Source organism: Caretta caretta, chromosome 8, assembly GCF_965140235.1.
Source record: "Caretta caretta isolate rCarCar2 chromosome 8, rCarCar1.hap1, whole genome shotgun sequence".
In the NCBI taxonomy this organism is placed as follows: Eukaryota; Metazoa; Chordata; order Testudines; family Cheloniidae; genus Caretta; species Caretta caretta.
The window spans coordinates 49,571,288-49,597,874 of record NC_134213.1 but is presented as its reverse complement, the minus strand read 5'-3'; the positions used below and the strand labels follow the sequence as shown (position 1 = coordinate 49,597,874).

At 41.7% G+C, this 26,587-nt stretch overlaps 1 protein-coding gene across 4 annotated transcripts in view; it reads right to left on the bottom strand.

Moving 5' to 3' along the window:
• The window catches only part of RABGAP1L (RAB GTPase activating protein 1 like), a 551,596-nt gene that overhangs the window by 475,264 nt on the left and 49,745 nt on the right, over positions 1 to 26,587 (bottom strand). Inside the window, exon 1 of one of the 4 annotated variants that reach the window (XM_048861150.2) lies at positions 13,681 to 13,764. The exons of 2 other annotated variants lie outside the window; for them this stretch is intronic. In XM_048861150.2, coding sequence (XP_048717107.2) covers positions 13,681 to 13,749 — 69 coding nt within the window. In that variant the 5' untranslated portion in view covers positions 13,750 to 13,764. Of the gene's footprint in view, positions 1 to 13,680; positions 13,765 to 26,587 lie in introns of those variants that run through there. One more of the 4 variants, XM_048861146.2, reaches the window with a different exon arrangement.

Genomic DNA, 26,587 nt, shown 5'->3' with positions numbered 1-26,587 from the left:
TGTCAGCAGCCAATCGTCAAAGTATGGGTACACTCGAACCTGTCTTTTGTGCAGAAAAGCTGCTACCACTGCCATGCACGTGGGAGGCTGTGGAAAGGCCGAACGGGAGCACCGTGAACTGGTAATGCTCACAGTTTATCACAAAACATGGGAAGCATCTGTGTGCCAGACGGATGGCAATGTGGAAATAAGTGTCCTTCATGTCAAGGGCAGCGTACAAATCTCCCAGATCCAGTGACAGGATGATAATAGTGCTTAGGGAGACCGTGCAGAACCAGAGTTTGACCATAAATGTCTTGAGTCCGCGAAGGTCTAGAATGGGTCGTACACCCCCCCTTTACCTTGGTTATTAAGAAATAACGGGAGCAAAATCCCTTTCCCCTTAGCTCCTGGGGAACCTCCTCCACCGCCCCTACATCAATGAGTGATCGCACCTCCTGCATAAGGAGTTGCTCATGAGAGGGGTCCCTGAAGAGGGATGGGGAAAGGGGGTAGGTGGGAGGGAGGGAAGGAGGAGAACTGGAGGGAGTATCCCACCTGTACTGTGCGTAGTACCCAGCGGTCTGATGTTATACGGGATCACGCACTGTAGAAGTGGGATAGCCGGTTTAAAAACTGTGGGGAGGGATCCTGGGGTTGGATTGGTACGCTGTCCTCATGCATGCCTTCAAAACCCTTGCTTGTTGCCTCGCTGGGGCTTATTTGGGCCTTGGTTAGACACATTGTTCGACGGTCTGCGTCCATTATTCCTGCCTCACCTGCAATAAGGGTCTTGTCTGGGGTAAGGTTGGTATTGCTTCTGCTGTGGAGGTTGAGGCCTGAAGGGCTTCCTCTGGGTTGCTTCTGTATGCATTCCCTGTATTTCATTGTAGTCCTGGAATCCTTGAGGCTATGCAGCCTGGAGTCCATTTGCGCTGAAAAGAGGCCAGAGCCTTCAAAAGGGAGGTCTTGCAATGTGTTTTGGACCTCGGGAAGGAGGCCTGACACCTGTAACCATGCTGAATGCCACATAACCACTCCTGATGATATGGTTCTGGCCGCAGTCAGCTGAATCAATGGAGGTTTGCAGAGATGTCTTGGCTACGCCTTTTCCTTCCTCAATTAGCGCAGAAAACTGCATGCGAATCCTGCAGCAGGTGATCCTTAAACTTGGACATAGAGTTCCAAGAGTTGAGGTTGTGTCTGTTAAGGATGGCCTGTTGGTTTGCAATCCTGACTTGCTGGCCTCCCAATGAATAGACCTTCCTGCCAAAGAGATCCAATCGGTGCCAAGGCCTGCAGACCCTGGCATTCTTTTTCATTCACAGCTGACATGACCAGTCAGCAGGATGGAGGGTGGGAGAACAAGAATTCATAGCCCTGAGATGGGGCGAAGTATTTTCTCTCCACTCCCCTGGCCGTCGGGGTAATAGAAGCTGGGGTTTTCCAGATTGTCTTATAATTACTCTGGATAGTCTTGATCAGTGGCAATGCTACCCTTGAGGGTCCTTCCAGAACCAGGATATCAACCATCGGATCCTCAGACTCAACAGCCTCTTCCGCCTGAAGGCCCATATTAAGAGCAATTAGGTGGACAAGTTCTTGCTGGGCCCTATGGTCGATAGGTGGGGGTCCTGATACAGATTTTCCTGCCAATTTCATCTGGGGTGGACAAGGATGTGTGCTGAGGTGGGTTGCCACCATCCTGACCCTCCTGTAATGCCCTGTAGTTCTGGACCATGTTGGGGCCTGTCAAGGCTGTTGCCTCTTCAGAGGCAGACTGTGCCTCCTGCGGTCTTGGGGTGTGCTTCTCAGTAGTGGTGCAGGCAATGGACCTGCCTCTGTTGGCTGCTCTGGGGGTCCGAGGTTGGTCTAGAGAGAGTGGCCTCTCTTGCCCTCAAGGTGCGTTTATATGGCGACCTTGAGCGGTGTTGCATTGAGTGCGCCGACCTGGAGGCTCTAGAAAATGTGCCCTGTAGGTGATAGGCCCATGGGGTCCAAAAGGGCCACTGCCCCAGAGGTGGCCACTGCGGCTGCCAGGCTGTGTGGGACTCTCTGCTGGTCTTGGTCTGGTGCCTGCTATAACTCGAGCGGCCTGAGTCAGCTTCGGAGGCTGATGGGGAGGAGCAAGGCAGTGCAGATGATCGTTGTGCCACCGTGGAGTGCCGAGAGGTGTGGGCCAGGGACCAGTGCCGAGATGATCGTGATAGTGAGCGTTACCGGCTATCCCGAGACCTGGACCACCTTAGAGCATATGGTGCCGGGGAAGTGGCTGGTACTGTGTTTCAGTGCCAAGTAACCGAGGACGACATGGAGCAGTGCTGGGTCCTCGTTGAGGGCACTTCTTCATCTGGTGCCGTAACCTCATGTGGGGTTGTCAGTGCCAGGGAGTGGCGCTGTGGCGAGCTCAAATGGGAGAGGTGCCGTGAGCGGCGCACCATTGCCAGTTTCCCTCTGGACAGCACCCGTCTGGTGCCAGAAGCTTCTCCCTGCATGGGATGGGAATGGGCGCCAACAGTTCGATGAGGTCCTTTGCAGCCTCAAATGTGTCAGGCATGGAGGGGGGTTCCAAGACCACCTCTAGACACTGGTCTGCGCTGAAGTCGCTGCGCACCGGACTCAACGGTGCCTGCAGCGCCGGAGTCAATGGTGCCGGTTCCTGATAGGAAACAGAGTCCTGTCTCTGAGTTGTAGGAGCCTCTCTGAGTGTCTTGGTCGCTCTTTGAGGGGAGTGTCCTCTTTCCCCTTTCTTATGGCACTTGGCCAGTGCCAGGGAGCTTGAGTGCTGCCGGGGCTGGTTGGCTCGTCTCAATGCTGGGGATTTACGGAGCTGGGAATCTCTAGAGCCCGGTGCCGAATCGCGCACCAATGCCAGGGCACTTCGCACGAAGGAACTTGGGCCCGGTACCAGGCATTCTGGGGCCGCTGGTTGTAACGCAGACTCCATGAGAAGCTGCTTAAGATGAAAGTCTCTTTCTTTCTCAGTGCGGGGCTTAAAGGCCTTGCAAATTTTGCAGCCCTCAGCCTGGTATGCCTCCCCCAGACACCTAAGGCAGCAGTTGTGGGGGTCGCTGTTGGGCATAGACTTGGGGCAGTTAGCGCAAGCTTTAAACCCCTGGTCTTGCTGCATGCCCCGCAGCCCAAGGCTGGTAGCTGAAACTAATTCCCAGTCACCTCTAGCTAAATTGTACCTAACTAACTTATTAACTATCCAACAACAAACTGTCTAACTGGTAAAACAAGATTGCTAAGGGATCACTCGCAAGTGAGAGAGCATATTCCAATGCCGCCACAGGCAGTAAGAAGTAACCGAAGCGGGGTCAGTCCTGCAGGGTTCTATATACAGCATCATAAGGGCACCACTAGGGGGCTCCTCCAGAGAAAAAATTTCCGACCTCCGTGCACGTGACATGTGCACACCTAATTGGAATGGATGTGAACAAGCACTCAAAGAAGTAAGATTTGAGCCCAGTGTGGAAACCAATACAAGAAGAATTCTCTATTATTCTATGCCTCCCCCAACCTCCATTTTGTAGGTCCACTTTCCATATGAATAACCCAAATTACACCTGTGGATGAGGACAATTCTTGTTGATTGACATCCCCCTTACTAAATTCTGAATAAGAGCACTTACGCTGACCACAGTCTTGTTAAATTCACTGTTGGTGCTATCTAAGTAACTAACAGCAGCAGAGGCACTGGAGCAGTCTGACTGCAGACTCAGAAAGACAATAGTATGCCTCTTGACATTTGGAAAGTTCTCTCAACACCTGTACAGATTAGAGCTTTATATTTACAGTAAAAATTTAAATTCTACATAAAATAATGGCTCGGGCAGCCACACACTCCCATAGGCAAATTTATTTTATCAAGCCTTGATCAGCAATACAGTACACATGCTGGTGCAGACGAAACCCCTAGAAAAAACACAACATGCATTTTTTGTTTAAACTATTGAGCATTACATAAACTAGTAATATACCTCCTAGGAATGCAGAAAACATTGCCCAAATGGATTTTTTTGCCAAATAGGTCACATTTTCAACTGCAAACTGAGTCCTGTTTTTAAATTTGAAGAGGATTACATATTTTGGACTTCACAAAAATTAAACATGTCCCATTTTATCTAGTTTTAAAATAGAAAGACCACATGCAACAATCTACGTTGAGGAAGTCTTAAGAATTGTGCTGACACTGTAGAAGATAGGATGGTTAAGGCAATGGACAGGACTCAGGAGATTTGAATTAAATTGCTGCCTGCCTCCTCCTACACAGATTTCCTGTGCGATTTTGGGCCAGTCATTTAATCTTTTGGGGCCTCAGTTTCCAATTCTTGCTCATATGCGGCTTCCAATTATCCAATCCTTCTTTTGTGTTGTGTACTTAGAGCACAAGCTCTTTAGGAAAGGGACTGTCTCTTAATATGCATTTGTACAGAGCCTAGCACAATTGGGCCCTGATGTTGATTGCATTACAGAAGTGCCTTATAGATCCAAACAGCTTTTCATGTTTAGTGCTATGAACTAAAAAGAAAACCACAGCAGAATGAGATTAAATTAACCTCACTGCTACTTTCTTGAAATAGAAATGATTCAATATAAAACACTAACAGTTTCTAACAGGAAGTAAGTTGCCTGTGCTCTCAGAGCAACCAAAAGCAAGCTTCTAATGTGCACGTTTCTCATCTAAGATAACAAGAGCAGGACAGGCAAACTCTTGCTTAGTAAAGCTGACCTATTTTGTCTTTAAGTAGATGATGTAAACTCAATAGTTTTGCCAAATGATCACAAAATGAAATTGTGATAAAAAGAAAACAAAAAAGAAAAATTACTTACCAGTACCTGATTCTTGAATAGTTGCTTTGTACTTATATGTACTCTGGGAAAGGTGCCACCCCTGGAATCTGAATTCCTGGAACTTTCTGAAAAGCCATGTCCGTTGGGGCTACATGAGCTGCATTTTACGCTACTGAGCAATCAGCACCCGAGATCATAAGGGAAGTGCAGTCCTTAATTGCTTCAGTTTCTTCACCTAAACCTCAGAGTCCAAGGTATATAGGAATTCAGAGGCAGAGGGGAGGATGGGTAGAGAGTGAGAATATACAGCAGCAACTCCCAAGGAACCACAGTTACCAGTAACCTCTTACTTCTTCAAGGGCCCCTGAGCACTTCCACTCAAAAAGGAGATTAATGAGCAGAACTGGCCAGACAGAAGGTGGGCTGAGGAGTTCTTAGTTAAACCAGAAAGAAACATTGCTCCCCTCATTCCAGCATCAGAGCAGGATGTTAAGTCCAGAGGCTAATGTACAGTAAATGCACTTACTGACCACCACACAGCTATTCTGCATATTTCTATAACAGGGATATGTTTAACTCAAGCCATGAAAGCAACTGTTAACTCTAGTTAAGTGAGCCCTAAGACCTGCAGATATGGGCATTTTAGCTATGTCATAACAAGTTTTAATTCAGGATCTTATCCACTAAATCCCTCTTGCACTTTTCCCCAGGAACTGCAATAAAGTGAGAGAAGATGGAGAGGACTAATGCAGAATCAGGTGACAGGCCCTTCTCACAAGCTCATATCAAAAAAAATCTCTTCCATTCTGAGTAACAATTCTAAGTTGAAAACGTCTTAGATTGTAGTAGAGGACAGCTTGAACATGTTGTATCTGTGAAAGTCAACATCCTATGACTCATGTTGCCTGGTACAGAGACTCTGGATTGTGAGGAAAAACTAGACCGTCCCTTTGGGATACAAGATGCTAATAAAACAGCTCTAGAATACCAGTATATCTTTGCTACTTTGGCCAATGCGAGCAAGCCTCTGTCTTGATTCACCTTTTGAATGACCAATTACCCGCATTTCTATGGAGTTACCCTCATTTCTAGGTTTTTTTTAATATATTGTTTTTGCAGCTAGTTTATAGTTCAACCACCCACCTTTCCTGAAATCACTTTATGTCCTCTGTAAATAATTTTCCCATACAACAAGGTGTTGTTTTCACCTGCATTTATGCAATGGGAGAATACAGTGGGGAAGAAAACTATTAGAGCCTCCCCTGGGATAGTGCTTGGGATGTGCTATACACCGCCGGGATCTAATTTGGATATGGATATGGATAGAGCCCTTTTTAATGTTTTTAATAAAGTAAATACTAATGGAAACTGTGATCATGGGAGACTTTAACTTCCCAGATATAGACTGGAGGACTAGTGTTAGTAATAATAATAGGGCTCAGATTTTCCTAGGTGCGATTGCTGATGGATTCCTTCAGCAAGTAGTTGCTGAACCGACTAGAGGGGATGCCATTTTAGATTTGGTTTTGGTGAGTAGTGAGGACCTCATAGAAGAAATGGTTGTAGGGGATAGTCTTGGCTCAAGTGATCATGAGCTAATTCAGTTCAAACTGAACGGAAGGATTAACAAAAATAAATCTGCAACTAGGGTTTTTGATTTCAAAAAGGGCTGACTTTCAAAAATTAAGGAAATTAGTTAGGGAAGTGGATTGGACGGAAGAATTTTCGATCTAAAGGTAGAGGAGGCCTGGGATTATTTTAAATCAAAGCTGCAGAAGCTATCGGAAGCCTGCATCTCAAGAAAGGGGAAAAAATTAATAGGCAAGAGTTGTAGACCAAGCTGGATGAGCAAGTATCTCAGAGAGGTGATTAAGAAAAAGCAGAAAGCATACAGGGAGTGGAAGAAGGGAGGGATCAGCAAGGAAAGCTACCTTATTGAGGTCAGAACACGTAGGGATAAAGTGAGACAGGCTAAAAGTCAAGTAGAGTTGGACCTTGCAAAGGGAATTAAAACCAATAGTAAAAGGTTCTATAGCCTTATAAATAAGAAGAAAACAAAGAAAGAAGAAGTGGGACCGCTAAACACTGAGGATGGAGTAGAGGTCAAGGATAATCTACGCATGGCCCAATATCTAAACAAATACTTTGCCTCAGTCTTTAATAAGACAAAAGAGGATCTTAGGGATAATGGTAGCCTGACAAATGGGAATGAGGATATGGAGGTAGACATTACCATATTTGAGGTAGAAGCGAAACTCAAACAGCTTAATGGGACTAAATCGGGGGGCCCAGATAATCTTCATCCAAGAATATTAAAGGAATTGGCACATGAAATTGCAAGCCCATTAGCAAGAATTTTTAATGAATCTGTAAACTCAGGGGTTGTACCGTATGATTGGAGAATTGCTAACACAGTTCCTATTTTTAAGAAAGGGAAAAAAAGTGATCCGGGTAATTATAGGCCTGTTAGTTTGACATCTGTAGTATGCAAGGTCTTGAAAAAAATTTTGAAGGAGAAAGTACTTAAGGACATTGAAGTCAATGGTAAATGGGACAAAATACAACATGGTTTTACAAAACGTAGATCGTGCCGAACCAACCTGATCTCCTTCTTTGAGAAAGTAATAGATTTTTTTAGACAAAGGAAACGCAGTGGATCTAATTTACCTAGATTTCAGTAAGGCGTTTGATACCGTGCCACATGAGGAATTATTAGTTAAATTGGATAAGAAGGGGATCAATAGGAAAATTGAAAGGTGGATAAGGAATTGGTTAAAGGGGAGACTACAACGGGTCCTACTGAAAGGTGAACTGTCAGGCTGGAGGGAGGTTACCAGTGGAGTTTCTCAAGGATCGGTTTTGGGACCAATCTTATTTAATCTTTTTATTACTGACCTCGGCACAAAAAGTGGGAGTGTGCTAATAAAGTTTGCGGATGATACAAAGCTGGGAGGTATTGCCAATTTAGAGAAGGACAGGGATATCCTACAGGAGGATCTGGATGACCTTGTAAACTGGAGTAATAGTAATAGGATGAAATTGAATAGTGAGAAGTGTAAGGTCATGCATTTAGGGATTAATAACAAGAATTTTAGTTATAAGCTAGGGACGCATCAATTAGAAGTAACGGAGGAGGAAAGGGACCTTGGAGTATTGGTTGATCATAGGATGACTATGAGCTGCCAATGTGATGTGGCCGTGAAAAAAGCTAATGCGGTCTTGGGATGCACCAGAAGAGGTATTTCCAGAAGGAATAAGGAGGTTTTGGTACCTTTATACAAGGCACTGGTGAGACCTCACCTGGAATACTGTGTGCAGTTCTGGTCTCCCATGTTTAAGAAGGATGAATTCAAACTGGAACAGGTACACAGAAGGCCTACTAGGATGATCCGAGGAATGGAAAACTTGTCTTATGAAAGGAGACTCAAGGAGCTTGGCTTGTTTAGCCTAACTAAAAGAAGGTTGAGGGGAGACATGATTGCTCTCTATAAATATATCAGAGGGATAAATACCAGAGAGGGAGAGGAATTATTTAAGCTCAGTACCAATGTAGACACAAGAACAAATGGATATAAACTGGCCACCAGGAAATTTAGACTAGAAATTAGACGAAGGTTTCTAACCATCAGAGGAGTGAAGTTTTGAAAAAGCCTTCCAAGGGAAGCAGTGGGGGCAAAAGATCTATCTGGCTTTAAGATTAAACTTGATAAGTTTATGGAGGAGATGGTATGATGGGACAACATGGTTTTGGTAATTAAATATTCATGGTTAATAGGCCCAATGGCCTGTGATGGGATATCAGATGGGGTGGGATCCAAGTTACCCAGGAAAGAATTTTCTGTACTGTCTGGCTGATGAATCTTGCCCATATGCTCAGGGTTTAACTGATTGCCATATTTGGGGTCGGGAAGGAATTTTCCTCCAGGGCAGACTGGAAGAGGCCCTGGAGGTTTTTTGCCTTCCTCTGTAGCATGGGGCACGGGTCACTTGCTGGAGGATTCTCTGCTCCTTGAACTCTTTAAACTACGATTTGAGCATTTCAATAGCACAGATATAGGTGTGAGGTTTTTTGCAGGAGTGGGGGTGAAATTCTGTGGCCTGCGTTGTGCAGGAGGTCAGACTAGATGATCATAATGGTCCCTTCTGACTTAAATATCTATCAATCTATGAATACTTGACCAGGAGTGTCAATTTCTTTAAACATCCCTCTCCTCTGGAGGATGGAACAACAATAGATCTATAAAGCACACAACAGATAAAAAAAAGTTTTAACCTTTTCTAAAAATTAGGGCTGTCGATTAATCACAGTTAACTCACGCGATTAACTCAAAAAGATTTATCACAATTAACCGCAGTTTTAATTGCACTGTAAAACAATAGAATACCAATTGAAATTTATTAAATACTTAGGATTTTTTCTACATTTTCATATATATTGATTCTGTGTTGCAATTGAAATCAAAGTGTATATTATTTTTATTACAAATATTTGCACTGTAAAAATGATAAATTTTATTTTTCAATTCACCTCATATAAGCACTGTAGTGCAATCTCTTTGTCGTGAAAGTGCAACTTACAAATGTAGATTTTTTTTTGCGTAACTGCACTCAAAACCAAAATATAAATCTTCAGAGCTTCAATCACCATTCCAAAGGACGCTTCCAAGCTCATGACACGTGAAAAAAATAATGCGTTAATTAAATTTGTGACAACTCCCTGGTTGAGAATTGTATGTCCCTTGCTCTGTTTTACCCGCATTCTGCCACATATTTCATGCTATAGCAGTTTCGGATGATGACCCCAGCATATGTTGTTCATTTTAAGAACACTTACACTGCTGATTTCACAAAACACAAATAAGGTACCAACGTGAGATTTCTAAAGATAGCTACAGCATTCGACACAAAGTTTAAGAATCTGAAGTGCCATCCAAAATCTGAGAGGGACGAGGTGTGGAGCATGCTTTCAGAAGTCTTAAAAGAGCAACACTCCTTTGCAGAAACTACAGAACCTGAACCACCAAAAAAGAAAATCAACCTTCTGCAGTGGCATCTGACTCAGATAATGAAAATGAATGTGCATCAGTCCACACTGCTTTGGATTGTTATCAAGCAGAACCCATCAAATGCATGGACGCATGTCCCCTGGAATGGTGGTTGAAGCACGAAGGGACATACGAATCTTTAGCACATCTGGCAGGTAAATATCTTGCAATGCTGGCTACAATAGTGCCATTAAATGCCTATTCTCACTTTCAGGTGACATTGTAACCAAGAAGTGGGTAGCATTATCTCCTGCAAATGTAAACAAATTTATTTGTCTGAGCTATTGGCTTCACAAGAAGTAGGACTGAGTGGACTTACAGGCTGTAAAATTTTACATTGAAAAATGAAACAATGTAGTTATTTTTGTGCATAATTCTACATTTTTAAATCCAACTGTCATGATAAAGAGATTGCATTGAAGTACTTGTATTAGGTGAATTGAAAAATAAGTCTTTTTTTTTTTACAGTGCAAATACTTGCAATCAAAAATACATATAAAGTGAGCACTGTACACTTTGTATTCTAAGTTTTAACTGAAATCAATATATTTGAAAAAGTAGAAAACATCCAAAAATATTTAAATAAATTGTATTCTTTTATTGTTTAACAGTGCAATTAATCTTGCAATTAATTTTGTAATCACTTGACAGCCCTACTAAAAATATGTATTTTCTAACAGAGGGAAAGGAAAGAAATGATTATTAAATGGTAGTAGCAGATACTGGTTTCCATTGTTACTTGACTTGGCTAAATATCATCCTTTTTCTCTTCCCCCTATTTAGTTCAGATCTCTGGATATCCTAGATGCTGTCATATCCTGCTCTTCCTTTCCCCTCCAATCCTCTAGCAGCCTGTTACAGCTAAAGCTCAGCTTTCAAGAACTATATTAAAAAGAGCAAATATTGTCTATGGCAGCAGTTCACAACCAGGGTGCCATGAACAAGTTTTACTGGGGGGAGGAGAGGTGTCGCCAAGCAGGGTCAGCATCAGATTTGCTGGAGTCTGGGGCTGGAGCCTCGCTTCCCTGACACTGGGGCTGAAGCCAAAGACAAAGTCTGAGCAACTGAGATTTGTGGGGCCCTCTATGGCATGGGGACTAACAGTGGAACTGGTTTTTACAGGCAGAAAAGAGTTATGGCACAGGTGGGCCATGGAGTTTTTATAGTATGTTGGGGGGAGGGGAGGGGGACTTGGAAACAAAAAGATTGAGAACCCCTGGTCTATGAGATGTAAGTTTAAGGCTACGTTAATAAACGACACGTGTGTGTGTATACTATATATACGTATTTTTTTTTAATTTTATCTTAATAGGTTTTAAAACAAAAAATGCCACTATATAAAACCTTTACTGTGTCCTTATTTAGCCCTTTTAAAATGGGACCTGCAAAGGGGGAAAGGAAGAGTCCCCTCCTCATAATATATAATGGCAATCTAAAAGATCATTTTCATATCCCTAAACTCTTTTTCTGCTTCTTGATTTTTTATGGTTGAAATGCAAGTGTTGTTTTCACAGAGATATCCAAGATAAACAATTAAATGAATAGGAATGTTTATTTTTACTCACTCAGTTTAAAATTCTGTTTTTGTTAACACCTATTTAAAGCAAACACCTGAAATCTCCCAACAAATTTGACAATTACCCTCAAAGTCCTCCAACAAAACCAGAAGCTGAAGTCAAACACTCTAGTATTTCTAAAAAAGTTTAAAACAAAAAAAGCTGAGAGAAAATAAAGTCCACACAAAACACTCACTTCACGTTCCACACGACACACAGTAAAGTACCAAAATAGGGTATAACCCTTTAAAAATCCTTTGTAGGATGTTTAATAATAAAATAAGACAGGAGATTCTAGAGAAGCACAAGAAGCACTGTATGGCTCTGGAGTATTTTTAAGAGTGACTGGTCCTCTCTCCTTGCCCCCGAAACAAGTAATATTTTCCTAGTGACCTTTTAAAGCTATAAATAGACACAAATACTTTTGCATCTCAAGCTTGTAATTATGTCGTACAATAAAAGAATACAATTTTTTCCACCATATTTTTTCCACCATCCCCCCACATACCCACATTCAACCTACATAAACAGCACAACAGATACCATTTATGAAAAAAGATTCTATGTTATGGAAGAATTAAACTGACCAACAAAAAGGCTCAGCCAGCCAATTTGACTCTAGCTTTTGGCAAGCTAAATCCAAAACCATACCACTTCTCTGTTTAACACAAAGAAAAGTAATGTGCTGGATAATGAAACAGAAAAGGTGACAAAAAAACAAAAAACAAAACATACTTTTCGCTATGACTAAGGTGACCCTTTTAATGTGGTTTGATCTTTTGAGTCACCCTGCTGTATTTATGCGTGCAGTGTTATTCAAATTTCTAGTTTGCTAAGGTGATGTGCGCCACATGCTAATTTGCTGCTGTGAAGCTACATATTGTCAACTTACTGTTCAGTGTTAATATAGTATGCCTGAGGCCATGTCTACATATTGGCATTATAGTTGCATAACTACATCATTGCAACTATGCCAATGTATCACCATAAAGCAGAAGTAAAGACCATAAAATAAAAATCAGAGGCAAAAAAAGGGCATCCTTTAATAAACTGAAAGTTAAGAAGAAAATAAAAGGGAACAAACTCTGGCAAGTCAAGTGTAGAAGTATAATTAGGCAGGCCAAAAAAGAATATGAAGAGCAACTCGCCGAAAACACAAAAACTAACAACACAAATTTTAAGTACATCAGAAGCAGGAAGTGGGGTCACTGCATGATGGTGCTAAAGGAACACAAGGCTGTTGAGGAGAAACTGGACTAATTCTTTACATCAGTCTTCACTGAAGAGGATGTAAGGGAGATTCCCACACCTGAGCCCTTCTTTTTAGATGACAAATCTGAGGAACTGTCTTAGATTGAGGTGTCAATAGAGGAGGTTTTGGAACAAAGTGATAGACTAAACAGTAATTTAAAGTCACCAGGACTAGACAGTATTCACCCAAGAGTTCTGAAGCAACTCAAATATGAAATTGCAGAACTACTAATTGTGGTATGTAACCTATTATTTAAATCAGCTTCTATACCAGATGACTAGAGGATAGCTAATATAACACCATTTTTTTTAAAAAGGCTCCAAAGACGATCCTGGCAATTACAGGCTGGTAAGCTTAACTTCAGTATCAAGCAAATTGGAAGAAACTATAGTAAAGAACAGAATTATTAGACACACAGATGAACATGATATGTTGGGGAACAGTCCACAAGGCCTTTGTAAAGGGAAATCATGTCTCACCAATCTATTAGAATTCTCTGAGGGTGTCAACACACGTGTTAGCAATGGTGATCCAGTGGATAGAGTATTTGGATTATAAGAAAGCATTTGACAAGCTCCCTCACCAAAGGCTCTTAAGCAAAGTAGGCATAGGTAAAGAGACAAGGTCCTCTTCGGTACTGGATTAAGCCATAAGGTAACTAAACTACAGCTCAGGGCCTCCCAATATGAGGGGCCTGTAAAAAAGAAAAAACTGACTCCATTTCAAATTTTATGAAAATCAGTTGATAAAGGAGATATGGAAAAAAGAGGATTCTCTCTAAATATAGACTTTTCATTCAAATATGACAAAAATATACACGTGGCTACACAAATACCCTTACCCTACCCTTATACTTCAATCATTGTTCATTATTGACAGGTGGGAGGCCAGTGCTAAGAAGAAAAAACAAAAACCTATAATTGCACTTCTAAAATTAGTATTTCTACTAGTAAGTCTACTGTCAGTCTCCTAAGGCAGCGTTTTGTTAGCCAGCTGCTACTGGTAAAATTCTGACCATGCCTTTCTAATTTATTTAAATAAATAATCTCACCGCTGATAAAATTGGGAAAAATGTAGAGTCTGAAACTGCAGTATCGTGAAGCAATCCTGCCAAGCTCATACTCGTATGGGACTCGTCCTAGGAGTGACGTCATGTATAGTGGCCCCCTTGGCTGGTAATAGCCGGAAGGCCACCATCTTTTGTTTATGATCCAGCATGCTCAGTCGCATCGTGCCTTTGTTCCCATTTTGTTTCGTTTTCTGAAGTGTTAGTGTGTTTTCTTCTTTTGATCTGTACATACGTACAATTGTGTATTTTAGTGCGCATGCTGCTTTCTGCGGTCCATACTTCATATGATTGAGTTTGCAGGTGAACTTCTTATGGACTTGGATTGAGTGGATCTTGAGGAGGACAAATTTGTGTTGGCTTCCCTCCGTCAGTTTCAGGAACCTTCACAGTAAATATCAGAGAGCGCTGACAAAAGGATAAATTGAGGGTTTTGAGAGAAGTATTCTGAGTACTTGGTGAGCAAGTTATTTCAAACTATGTGCATATATGATTTATAAGGTATTAAAGCCTATAATATTCATTATATTTGCTTGACTACAGGCAAGTTTTTCTCACTTTCTCAATGCTTGTCGAGAGATTACCAGTCTTTTTTTCTGGTAAATTCTCTCTCTTTCACACATACAGCTTGTTGTCACTCTGTGTCTCCGAGGTGTTTACTCAAGATTAATTAGTGGTCCTGGGGAAGACAGAGGATAGTGAAGTGAATGCGAAGAGAGATGGCTGCCTAGAAAAAAGATTGGGATTTTCTGCTAGGCGGGTTTGGTGCACATAAGGTAATATTTTATTATAGATAGTATGCTACGTAAAAATTCTTATATAGACTTATAAATCACATATCATATGCATAATGCATTGTATTTTTATAGTATGGCAAACGAAAAATACCAACAATTCATTGTTTTGTAGTGAAAATTAAATCTGAATAAACATCTGTAAGTAGATTTTATATATACTGTGAATAAAATTTGTATTTTTCTAACAAAATAATCAAACGGTTTTTCATTTATTCATATGAAAAGAAGGATAATTTTCCTTATTCACGATATAAAAAAATTATATATCCTCTCCTTTTCCTCTGAGGACAGACAAAATAGCACTAACTTTTAACAGAAATATCCTGGTATAACAACACTATATAAAATTAATATTTTACTGGTTTCAATTAAAACTTTCTAGTACTAATTTTAGTAACAATATTTGGTAATTCAGCATAACCTTCTATAAAAAACAAACCAAATAAATTTACTGGAAAAATACAACCCACATAGAATTTTCTGATGATCTGCTCTGATGATCTGCTCTGATGATCTGGTGTAATTCATATCAATATAATTAATAGTTGAGCTTTAAACTTGTGGGTTATCTGCATCATATATCTTCTATTGCCTTTTTTATCCTCTATTGCCATCTCTAGTTTTTGCCATTCTCTAAGAGTCTCATTGCATATTCCGACAAGGAATTCCACAATTTAGATGCCCCAACAGAGAAGAAACATTTCCTGAGAACTCTTCTAGCAAATGGTATTCTTTACTGTATTGTTTTTTGGATTTTTTTATACTGTATTGTTTACAATGTTCTTTCTGTGAAAATAATATATTTTTTTTATTTTTTATTTTTTTTTTACGGTATGGGGCCTCTTACACTTGAAGTAGTTTAGGGGCTCAAAATGTCATAATCCGTCCCTAGTCCTCTCATGGATCAGTAACTGGTTAAATGACAGCAAACAAAGGGTAGGAATAAATGGTCAGTTTTCAGACTCGAGAGAAGTAAATCGTAATGTCCCCCAAGAGTCTGTCCTGGGACCAGTGCTGTTCAACATATTCACAAATGATCTGGAAATGGGGGTAAACAGTGAGGTGGCAAAATTTACAGACAATACAAAAATCACTCAGATGGTTAAGTCGAAAGCGGACTGTGGAGAGATACAAATGGATCTCACAAAACTGGGTGACTGGGTAAGAAAATGGCGGATGAAATTCAATGCTGATAAATGCAACATAATACACATTGGAAAACATAATCCCAACTATACATACAAAATGATGGGGTCTAAACTAGCTGTTACCACTTAAGAAGGAGATCTTGGAGTCATTGTGGATAGTTCTCTGAAAACAGCCGCTCAGTGTGCATCAGGATAAAAAAGATAACAGAACGTTAAGAACCATTAGCAAAGGTATAGGTAAGATGACAGAAAATACGATGCCTCTATACGAATCCATGGTTCACCCACACCTTGAGTACTGTGTGCAATTTTGGTCCCATCCCATCCCCATCTCAAAAAAGATCTAGTAGAATTGAAAAGGGCAACAAAAATTATTAGGCGTATGGAACAGCTCCCGTACGAGCCAAGATTAAAAACACTGGGACTTTTCAGCTTGGAAAAGAGATGACTAAGAGGGGATGATAGAGGTCTATTAAATCTTGACTGGTGTGGAGAAAGTGAATAAGGAAGCGTTATTTTCTCTTTCACATAACATAAGAACCAGGAGTCACCTGCTGAAATTAATAGGCAACAGGTTTAAAACCAACAAAAGGAAGTACTTCTCCATACAATGCAGAGTCAACCTGTAGAACTCATTGTCAGGGGATGTTGTAAAGGCCAAGACTATACAGGTTCAAAGAAGAACCAGGTAAGTTCATGGAGGATAGATCCACCAATGACTATTAGCCAAGATGGTCAGGGATGGAACCCCTGCTCTCAGTGTCCCTAGCCTCTGTTTGCCAGAAGCTGGGAGTGTATGACATAGGATGGATCACTCAATGACTGCCTGTTCTGTTCATTCCCTCTGAAGCACCTGGCACTGGCCACTATCAAAAGACAGGATACTGGGCTAGGTGTGACCCAATACGGCTGTACTTATGTAGAGACAGCCTTCAGCAATGGAAAGGGTTTTTCTGTCACTGTAGGTACACCATCTCCCTAAGCAACGGTAGCTAGATCGACAGAAACATTCTTCCATTGCCCTACCTGCATCTACATTGGGAGTTAGATCTGCAGAGGTACAGCACTAAGGGGTGTGGATTTTTCACACCCTGAGCACCATAGCTATGCCAAGCTAAATTTTGTATGCAGACTAGACCTATTCCTTAAAAGTGCTAATGTTTTCAGGCCGAACATTTGAACCTAGTTTTTTGCTCATGAACATGTCAAACAGCTTAAAATGTATAAGAGATATATGCATATGGTGTACATCCACCACTAAACACACGTTATATTTTTAGTACATATCTGCATCTTAATTTTTAAATGCCTCTGGTAGGTTCATGTGTGTTTAAGTAACATAGCTGATAGTCTATATGGAAGGCAGACAGCACACTAATAGGGCTAAATCCTGGACCTTCTGAAGTCAATGAGATTGTTCCCACTACTTCAACAGAGCCAGGATGTCACCCCTAGCCTTCGTCTTCTCACTTCTGTGGAAACTTTTGCTATCAAGATACAGAACAAAATTACATCTGGTCGCTATTAGTTGATTAAGCCTCCCCAGTGCCTTAAATCCAGCAGTACTAGAAAGTGTTAAACATCTCTGAGAAACCAGTAAACTATCAGTATTTTCTTGATTTGCTAATACTGTTGTATGGGATAGAATAAAAACTTTTCATGAACAGAGAGGAGACAGATGTATATTATCAATATACTTCTACAATCATGAAATCTTTTTTCATAGCTTCCAAGAAAGCAGTGTTGAGGATGAAGTCCTTAAAAAAAAAAAAAAAAATCCCCTACCACACAAATGAGTCACTTGACTTATTTTGGAAAAATGGACATTTCTGTGAAAGTAAAACTACCCTCCATGGCAAGAGCACAGTTACTGGTCTGTTCATGGAAAACAAAGAATGATGTTTTTGGTTAAGTTGTTGTATTGGATACCTAAATAAAAAAGTGATGGCCACATTACAGATGCCATAGACCAGCAGTTCTCTACCAAGGGTCTGAGGCCCTCTGGGGGGCTGCCAGCAGATTTCAGGGCATCCGCCAAGCAGGGTCAGCATTAGACTCACTGGGGCCCAGGCAGAAAGCCGAGGCCCCACCATCTGGGGCTGAAGCTTGAACAACTTCACTGGGCCCAGTGTGTCGTGGGGCCCCAGGCAACTGCCCTGCTCGTTACCTCCTAATGCTGGACCTGGCTTTTATATGCAGAAAAACAGTTGTTGTAGCACCAGTGGGCAGTGGAATTTTTACAACATGTTGTGTGGGGGCCTCAGAAAGAAAAAGGTTGAGAACCCCTGCCATAGACAAACTTTAAAGTCCCTGCAACTTATAACCCAGGATCAACCACTTAAGGAAAATGGTATCAATACAAAGTCACATCAGCCAAGATTTATTCCCCCTCTGCAAGATTTTGCAACCAGTGCTTTGCACTAGATCGTATTATGAATACCAATGTATTTATAAGAAAGAGAAAAAATGTTTTGCTTACTCAGGCTTTGTGTATGCGCTGAGTCCCTGAACCACTTGGTAACACAAGAATTCAGTCTAGAGTCATTCAGGGAAAAATACTGTCCTGACTAGCCTTAACCAACTAAGCTGGGGAAAGAAGGTCCCAGAACAGTGCCAGCCATGTGGTTGGCACAGAGTCAACTTGCCAGCTCAGTGCAGCATGGCTCAAGACGACAAGGAGCACACACACATGCACAACCACACAAAGGAGCAACACATCCCCAGCCTCCTTTCTGCACACAGTCCATTGCAGAAGAGGAAGAGGAAGTACTATAGTTAAGAAGCCCTAAACACAGAGCCAATGTGCCAACCAGGACAACTAACTCAAACACTAGCCTAGGTTTTTCAAATGAAATCAATTCATAAGTAAATCCTCCCCCACCCCACTCCCACCCCCCCCCTTTTTTTTTTCTTCTTTTAAAACATTCAGAAAGTCAAGCTGGGTCCTTTCCTTTTCACACATCCTCAATAATAAACATTAGGCAGGCCAAACTATGCCCTCTGCATTACCTGTGCAACCCCACTGCCTTCAACAGGGTGCACAGGTGTTGTGACAGGTTTGTAACTAGAATTTAGTAGACAATTCTACTGATCCTGGGCAAGTTATAGAATCCCAACTCTCACTCAGCTGTGTGTGCAGTGCTAGGCATTAAAAACAGAGTAAAAAAATAAATGTTTACTTTTAACAACAGGTAGAGGACTGCATCTATTTAGAACTGATTTAGTGTTTGTCTGTACGGTGACACTCAAGAGAATTAATCCTAAGTATGAAAAAGTCTGAATTTAAAGTGGATTAGTTAAAACCATATTAAATCCATGTATGGATGCTCTCATTCAGAATTAAAATGACCTTCATCTTGTTTAGTTTCATTCACTTTAAAAATTTATTAAACTAAACACATTGAAAGCCAATTGAATTCTAAATACAAGGATCCTCACAGGGATTTTACTAACCCACTTTATATTTACACCTTTAGTTAATTCAGATTAATTTGCCTGAGGTTTCCATGTGTAAATAAGCCAATAGCTACACTGGTGCAGACCTGTGTGTGGACACACATCAGATTACAACTGATTATATTACTTAGGATTAAGTTGATTGAAGCATGTTCACCCATAGTTTTCCCACCAGTTTACATAATTTTTTTTAATTACATATTTTGCTAAACCAGGACTAGTAGCAGAACTGTCCTCATCTCCAGGAAGTTATGACTAATTATGCAGATCTTAGTGCTAATAAAAACTCAAGGAAGAAAAGGTATAATACATTTGCATGTTAAGTATCAGAAAAGTAATACTGAAAGTATTTACTATGCATGTATGCTATTCAGACTCCTGAGATCCAGTTTTTGTTGAGTAAGCAATTCTGAGTCAAGGGTACCGCAGTGCAAGTGCTACAAATTAAAGTAGTTCTGTAATATTCTTTCAAGCTGCTTCCTTGTCACTAAGCACACTCTTTAAAGTTGAGTAATTTAGGAAAATGTGGCTATCCAACAGTTCGGTTTTGACTTTGGAAAGTATGAGGTAGTGCTGAAGACAGAACGGATGATGCTACTTGAGTCAAGTTCTGATAGGCAAAAAAAAAAAAAAAAACCACCATATCACTGTTCCCGACTACTTGCGGTTTTCAAGCTCTCGGTCAAGCTCAATCCTGGTGCGACAAGCAGGTTACTAAACGTTATGGCCACACAGTTTAGAGTGATGGACTGTATTCCAGAGTGGAAAGCAACAGCGTAAGAGGCTCATTTTTTAAAATAATTTATTTAATATATTTTACTACATCAGAAAATAGTGCGAACAGTGGTGATGTGTTAATTTAGCCACTGAAACAAGCTCACAGTTAAATATATTGAGTGTTCCTGCCAACTACCATCTCTGCGGGCTATTATTTCTAATAACATGAGACTGTGTGAGAAACTTGTCTGAGATAATATAATAGTAATATTTTATAATAGCACAGCTCTATTCTTCCTGAAGTGCTTTATAAACAGGAGTCACTTCAGCCACCACTGAAATGCATCCACCTCTGATAAACAGTTGCTGGGCAAATAATCATCACACTACACAGTCAGCAGAGATAATTTGGGCAAGGAATCAGAGAAGTGTCTACTTTCACAAATTGACAGGTTTCAGAGTAACAGCCGTGTTAGTCTGTATTCGCAAAAAGAAAAGGAGTACTTGTGGCACCTCAGAGACTAACCAATTTATCCCACCCCACTGGGAGGAGGTATTGTTTCATATTCTCTGTGTGTATATAAAGTCTGCTGCAGTTTCCACGATATGCATCCGATGAAGTGAGCTGTAGCTCACGAAAGCTCATGCTCAAATAAATTGGTTAGTCTCTGAGGTGCCACAAGTACTCCTTTTCTTTTTACTTTCACAAAAACTCCAGAGGAACTTTGCTCTCCACACTGAGAAACGTAACCTCAGTTTAAGGTCTCCTTTGAAAGCACCCTTGTCTCTGTTCCATGGCCTATCAGCGGAACCAAGCTCCCTCCCACAGCTCTCCTAGGCCTTCATAGAGATCACCTGACCCCTTTCCAGCTGGGTTTGATAATTGAACAGGGCTGGTTGGCCCCAGGCTCTTAAAGAGGCAGACCACTTGTTACAGACTGTCCACAGCAAACTCCATAGAAAAAAAGAGAGAGAGAACTATATTTTTATTATATAAAAATAAACAAGCCATCCACTGGTGTTCCAGATTTTGAAAATCAAATAAAGATTTTTAGGAGTACCAAAAATCTTTACTCAGTCTTGACTAACACCTTTACACTGAACTCCCAAATCCACCTTTTTTACTCCTAACCAACCCCTTTCAATTCAATTCTATGCTCGGTCATTACCTGGATATGTCAATGTCAATTTAAAGTCAACATAACCAAAAGTCAACTCCTGATCTTCCCTCCCAACTCTCTTGCACTCTCTTATTTTTAAATCACTGTAGACATAACCTTCAATGCCCAAGACACCCTTCCATCTCTTCAAAGCTGTCATTAAGAGCATATTCCTCACCCATTGAGCGCATCACTCCACCAGCTACCTCTTCTCTTCCGCCCCAAACTTTCAGAAGCTTATTTTAACTTTCAAGATCCTCCATCAACTTTGCCTCGTCTAACATACAGACCTACCTTTTTGCAGAGACTCTTCTTGTCCCCCCAGACCCTACCCAATGATACCAGTCTTGACACCCCATACATCTACTTCCACAAACATCTCTACATTCTTTTAACACCTCAACAAATGGATTTCTTACTAGCCTAATTCATAAAGCCCTTCCCTTTTCACTGAAGACTACTTCTGCCATGAAACCTACATATTAGTCAACTAACCATCCCACATGGTAAAATAAAATAAAACAAGCTACTCTTTATACTACACCATGGCATGCACTTACCCCTACTGAATAAGCACATGGGCTTATTGCTGTTACTCATCTCATTTCCTATTGTTCCCTCTCCTCCTAATTACCACATCTAGTTTAGTTTGCAAGCTGCTTGGGACAGGGAATCATATCTGTCTGCTTTAGGCAAAGCCAAATACAAACTGTGAGCAATATATCACATCCACCACTTTCCCCATGTCCACAGAGCCAGTTATCCCATCGTAGAAGGCAATCAGGTTGGTCAGGCATGATTTGCCCTTGGTTAATCCAGCTTGACTGTTCCTGATCACCTTCCTCTCCCTCCAAGTGCTTCAAAATGGATTCCTGATTTTTCCCAGAGACTGAGATGAGGCTGACCAGTCTGTAGTTCCCCGGATTCTCCTTCTCCCCCCCCCCCCCCCTTTTTTTTTTTTTTTTTTTTTAAAGATGGGCACTTTATTTGCCTTTTTCCAATCATCTGGGACCACCCCCGATCACCACGAGTTTTCAAAGATAATGGCCAATGCCTCTGCAAATCACATCAGCCAACTCCCTCAGAACCCTCAGATGCATTGCACTGATCCCCATGGACTTCTGCTCGTCCAGCTTTTCTAAATAGTCCTTAACCTGTTCTTTCACCACTGAGGGCTGCTCACATCCTCCTCATTCTGTGCTGCCCAGTGCAGCAGTCTGGGTGCTGTCTTTGTCTGTGAAGACCGAGACAAAAAGAGCATTGAGTACTTCAGCTTTTTCCACATCATCTATCACTAGGTTGCCTGCCCCATTCAGTAAGGGTGCCACATTTTCTCTGACCTTCTTGTTGCTAACATACTTGTAGAAACCCTTCTTGTTACCCTTCACATCCCTTGCTAGCTGCAACTCCAATTGTGCGTTGGCCTTCCTGATTACACCCCTACATGCTCAAGCAATATTTTTTATTCTCCTTTGACCAAGTTTCCACTTCTTGTAAGCTTCCTTTTTGTGTTTAAGCTCACCAAAGATTTCTTTGTTAAGACAAGCTGGTCACCTGGCATATTTGCTATTCTTTCTGCACATTACGATGATTTATCCCTGCACCCTCAATAAGGCTTCTTTGAAATACAGCCAGTTCTCCTGGACTCCTTTCTCCCTCATATTGGCCTCCAGGAGATCCTGCCAATCAGTTCCCTGAGGGAGTCAAAGTCTGCTTTTCTGAAGTCCAGGATCCATATTCTGCTGCTCTCCTTTCTTCCTTTTATCAGGATCTTGAACTTGAACATCTCATGGTCACTGCTGCTCAGGTTGCTACCCACTTCTACTTCCCCTACAAATTCTTCCCTGTTGTGAACAGCAGGCCAAGAGGAGCATGGCCCCTCGTTGGTTCCTCCAGCACTTGCACCAGGAAGGTGGCCACAACACACTCCAAAAACTTCCTGGGATTGTCCGTGCACTACTGTATTGCTCTCCCAGCAGATATTAGGGCGATTGAAGTCCCCCATGAGAACCAGGGCCTGTGATCTTGAAACTTCTGTTCGTTGTCTGAAGAAAGCCTTGTCTACCTCATCCTCCTGGTCTGGTGGTCTATAGCAGATGCTCACCACGACATCACCCTTGTTGCTCTCGCCTCTAAACTTAACCCAAAAAGACTCTCAACAGGCTTTTCTCCAGTTTCATACTGGAGCTCTGAGCAATCACACTGTTCTCTTACATACAGTACAACTCCTCCACCTTTTGTCCCATGCCTGTCCTTCCTGAACAGTTTATACCCATCCACAACAGTTCTTCAGTCATGTGAGTTATCCTACCAAATCTCTGTTATTCCAATCACATCATAGTTCCTTGACTATGCCAGGACTTCCAATTCTTCCTGCTTGTTTCCCAGGCTTCTCGTGTTCATGTACATGTGTGACCGGGGTTCCGGGGGGGAGCCTGCTGAAGTCACTCAATTAGGGTGAACTGCAAAGAATGGGGCAGACAAACCCCAGAGCTGGTGGATATTTCAATACTCAGATTTACCAAGCCAACACTAAGCAGCTTCTGTTGACACTTAAGCAGATCTGAGATAAAAAGGATCTTTTATACAATTTCAAGCCTTCTTTGACAGGTCGGAGTCCCTTGATTTACAATAGATAATCAGGGTGACTGAAGTAGGTCCATCACCGGTACTTAGCTACATGAATTAACTTAAGGCAACTGCCCGTTTTCACCATTCGCAGATGATCGGCTACGCATTTCAAAGAGAGATGCAGTGATATCCCAGGTTTACAGTTCATTTAAATGTTAGGATATTCTTTTGATCTCTGAATTAACAGAATACAGCATAGACAGGGACTGTTGATAACATTGTTGATCATTACCCATATATATGTAAATACACAAAAACAAACATTATCTCCCCGCATGTCTTTACGGATTGAATTTGAATTGGATTGAAATTTGTCTTTACGGATTGAATCCTGCAGGACGCTTAACCCTTTCTGGCACATAAGATGACTAAGGGCTTGTCTATCCTTACCCGCTGGATCGATGGGCAGCGATCGATCCAACAGGGGTTGATTTATCGTGTCTAGTCTAGACATGATAAACGGACCGCGAAGCGCTCTCCCATCGACAAGAAGCAGAATCGGAGTGGATGGGGGAGCATCAGCCGTCGACCTACCACAGTGAAGACACCACGATAGGTAGATCTAAGTACGTTGACTTCAGCTACATTATTATTATTAATTATTAATGTAGCTATTAATGTAGCTATCACTGCGTAACTTAGATCGATCCCTCCTGTAGTGTAGACCAGGCCTAAGGCACATAAGGTTTCAGAGTGGTAGCCGTGCTCTGTTCTGTTATGAATCCTGCACTGCTTGACCCTCAAAAGATATAGTTCTGCTGACCACAAATGGACACCATAGCTCTGAAAAAAAAAAAAAAGACACTCGTGACCAGTCATGGGAATGCAAGGGCATTGCATTTGATGAGCCCATATACATGCACAGGCAAAAAGAGTTACAACAGCCTTCTTCAGAAATATTCCCACCATTGTTGAATGACGGATGTACAGACGTCAAACATTCCTTGAATAATAATAAATTAATAAATTATAGCCTTTTCCCGGCTTACATAATCAGAAGACTATAACCTTGTTGCCCCCTTTCGATTACTAGAATCCTGGTTATCATCACCTTTTTCAGACATTTGTTCTTTCTAAAGGAACTAGAAACAATGGTTGACATATCTCAAAGTTAGAGATACTGACTAAAGAGTCTTCCAAATATTGTAGGTCCCTCAAGCTGCAGACTCCCATAATTAACTTGAGGATGAAACTTCCATCTTCCTTGTGGCTAAAAAGAATCCTTAGCAAGTGACCAACAAAATATGGTTACATACCTGTTCAGTAACCACTGTTGTTTGAGATATGTTGCACATGTTCTTTCCACTTTTGGTGCGTATGTGCCGGTGCATCAAAGTCAGAGAACTTTTCGTAGAGCAGTATCCACTGGGGAAGTGGCTGCGCCTTCCACACTTTCATGCTGCAAGCCAAGGGCATACCGAGGCAGAGCAGCCCCAAGCACCCTCATTTCCTTTATACCTGAAGTCGCCATTTGCTGTGACCCTGACATACAGGGGAAGGAGCAGGAGTCGTGAAATAGATATGTGGAACACATTTCAAACAACAGTTACAGAACAGGTATGTAACCATTTGCTTCCACATGTCGATTCTGTTTTAGTGACTCACTCAAGCAGTTCCAAATGGAGAAGGGTATTGGAGTTTATCTAAATATCAGCCTCCCAATTCTATCATCACTCGTAAGGCCTGGAGAGAGCATAACGAGCAACGAAGGTATTAACAGATGAAGCTGCAGCCCTACAAACATCGCTGATGGAAACTCGACCTAAGAATGCAGCCATCAAGGCTTGTTAAAACTCTGAGGTAGTGGAACCTTAGCAAAGCCACAGTACAGACTAATACATGAGGATATCCAGGAAGAAATCCTCTGCAAAAGTGACAAATGGTCCCTTCATTCGGTCAGCAAAGGAGACAAATAATTGCAGAAATATCTTTACGTCTGTAGACTTAATGAGACTAATGCCCTACAAACATCCAAAGTATGGAGTTTTTCCATCATCGTGAATGAGGTTTTGGGGAAAAGACTGCTAAGTACATAGGCTAATTTAGTTTAAAGTCATTTAGTGAGAAATTTTGGGTGTGAATTCAAACTAACTTTAGTATTCTAAAACCCTGTAAAAAGGAGGGTCAGTCATCAAAGCCTGAAATTCTGCTAGCCTCACAGCCAAAGTAATAGCCATCAGGAATACTACCTTCATTGAGAGATGAGAAAAAAGATGTAGTCATTGGTTTAAAAGCTGGTCCCTATTAAAACCAAAAGCAGCAAATTCAGATCCCAGGATGATGAGGGGTCCCTGTAACAGGGTGACACCTCTCACAAGCTCCCCTCTTGGCAGAGTGCATATGCTGCACTCTCTTTCTGCCTTGGGGTGAGTCTTCAGTAACTCAGCCCTCCGGCCGGCCAAGTCACACACAGTCTGTATGTGAAATGAAAAGGAAATCCCTTCCAGGTTACAAGTCTAACAGTGGCCTCTCTGTGCCCTCTGTAACGTCTATCTACAGCCCTGCCCCTGGATTCGCTCCTCAATCAGTCCAGCAAGGCCTATCGCAGTACTCTGGTTTGAATAGTCTCTCAGCCTCTTCTGGGCTCTCTCAAATTGTCCCTGCTCTGGTACAGATCAGTGCTCCCAGGCTCCCTCCCCGGAATCAATGTCTTCACCCTCTCAAGGCCTTTCTGTCCCCAGCTCTCCTTCTGGGCAACAAAAAGAGTTCAGTTCCCTCTTCTGGGGTACATCAAAAGTCCAGGCCACCTCCCCAGTGACTAATTGAGGGGATGAGGGGCCAGACCCACCCACTACTTTAGATCTCAGCCCAGGGACCCTATTGATAACAGCTATGTCCCTTTAAATAAACTGGATTCCTTTAAGTAAACTGCGTCGCTGCTACAATTCCCTGAGCCACAATTCTTCACCCTTACCTCAGGGCCTTGCCTGGTTGAGTCCCAGCAGCCAGCCCAGAGCGCCTTCTTGCTCCCCTCAAGTCTCTG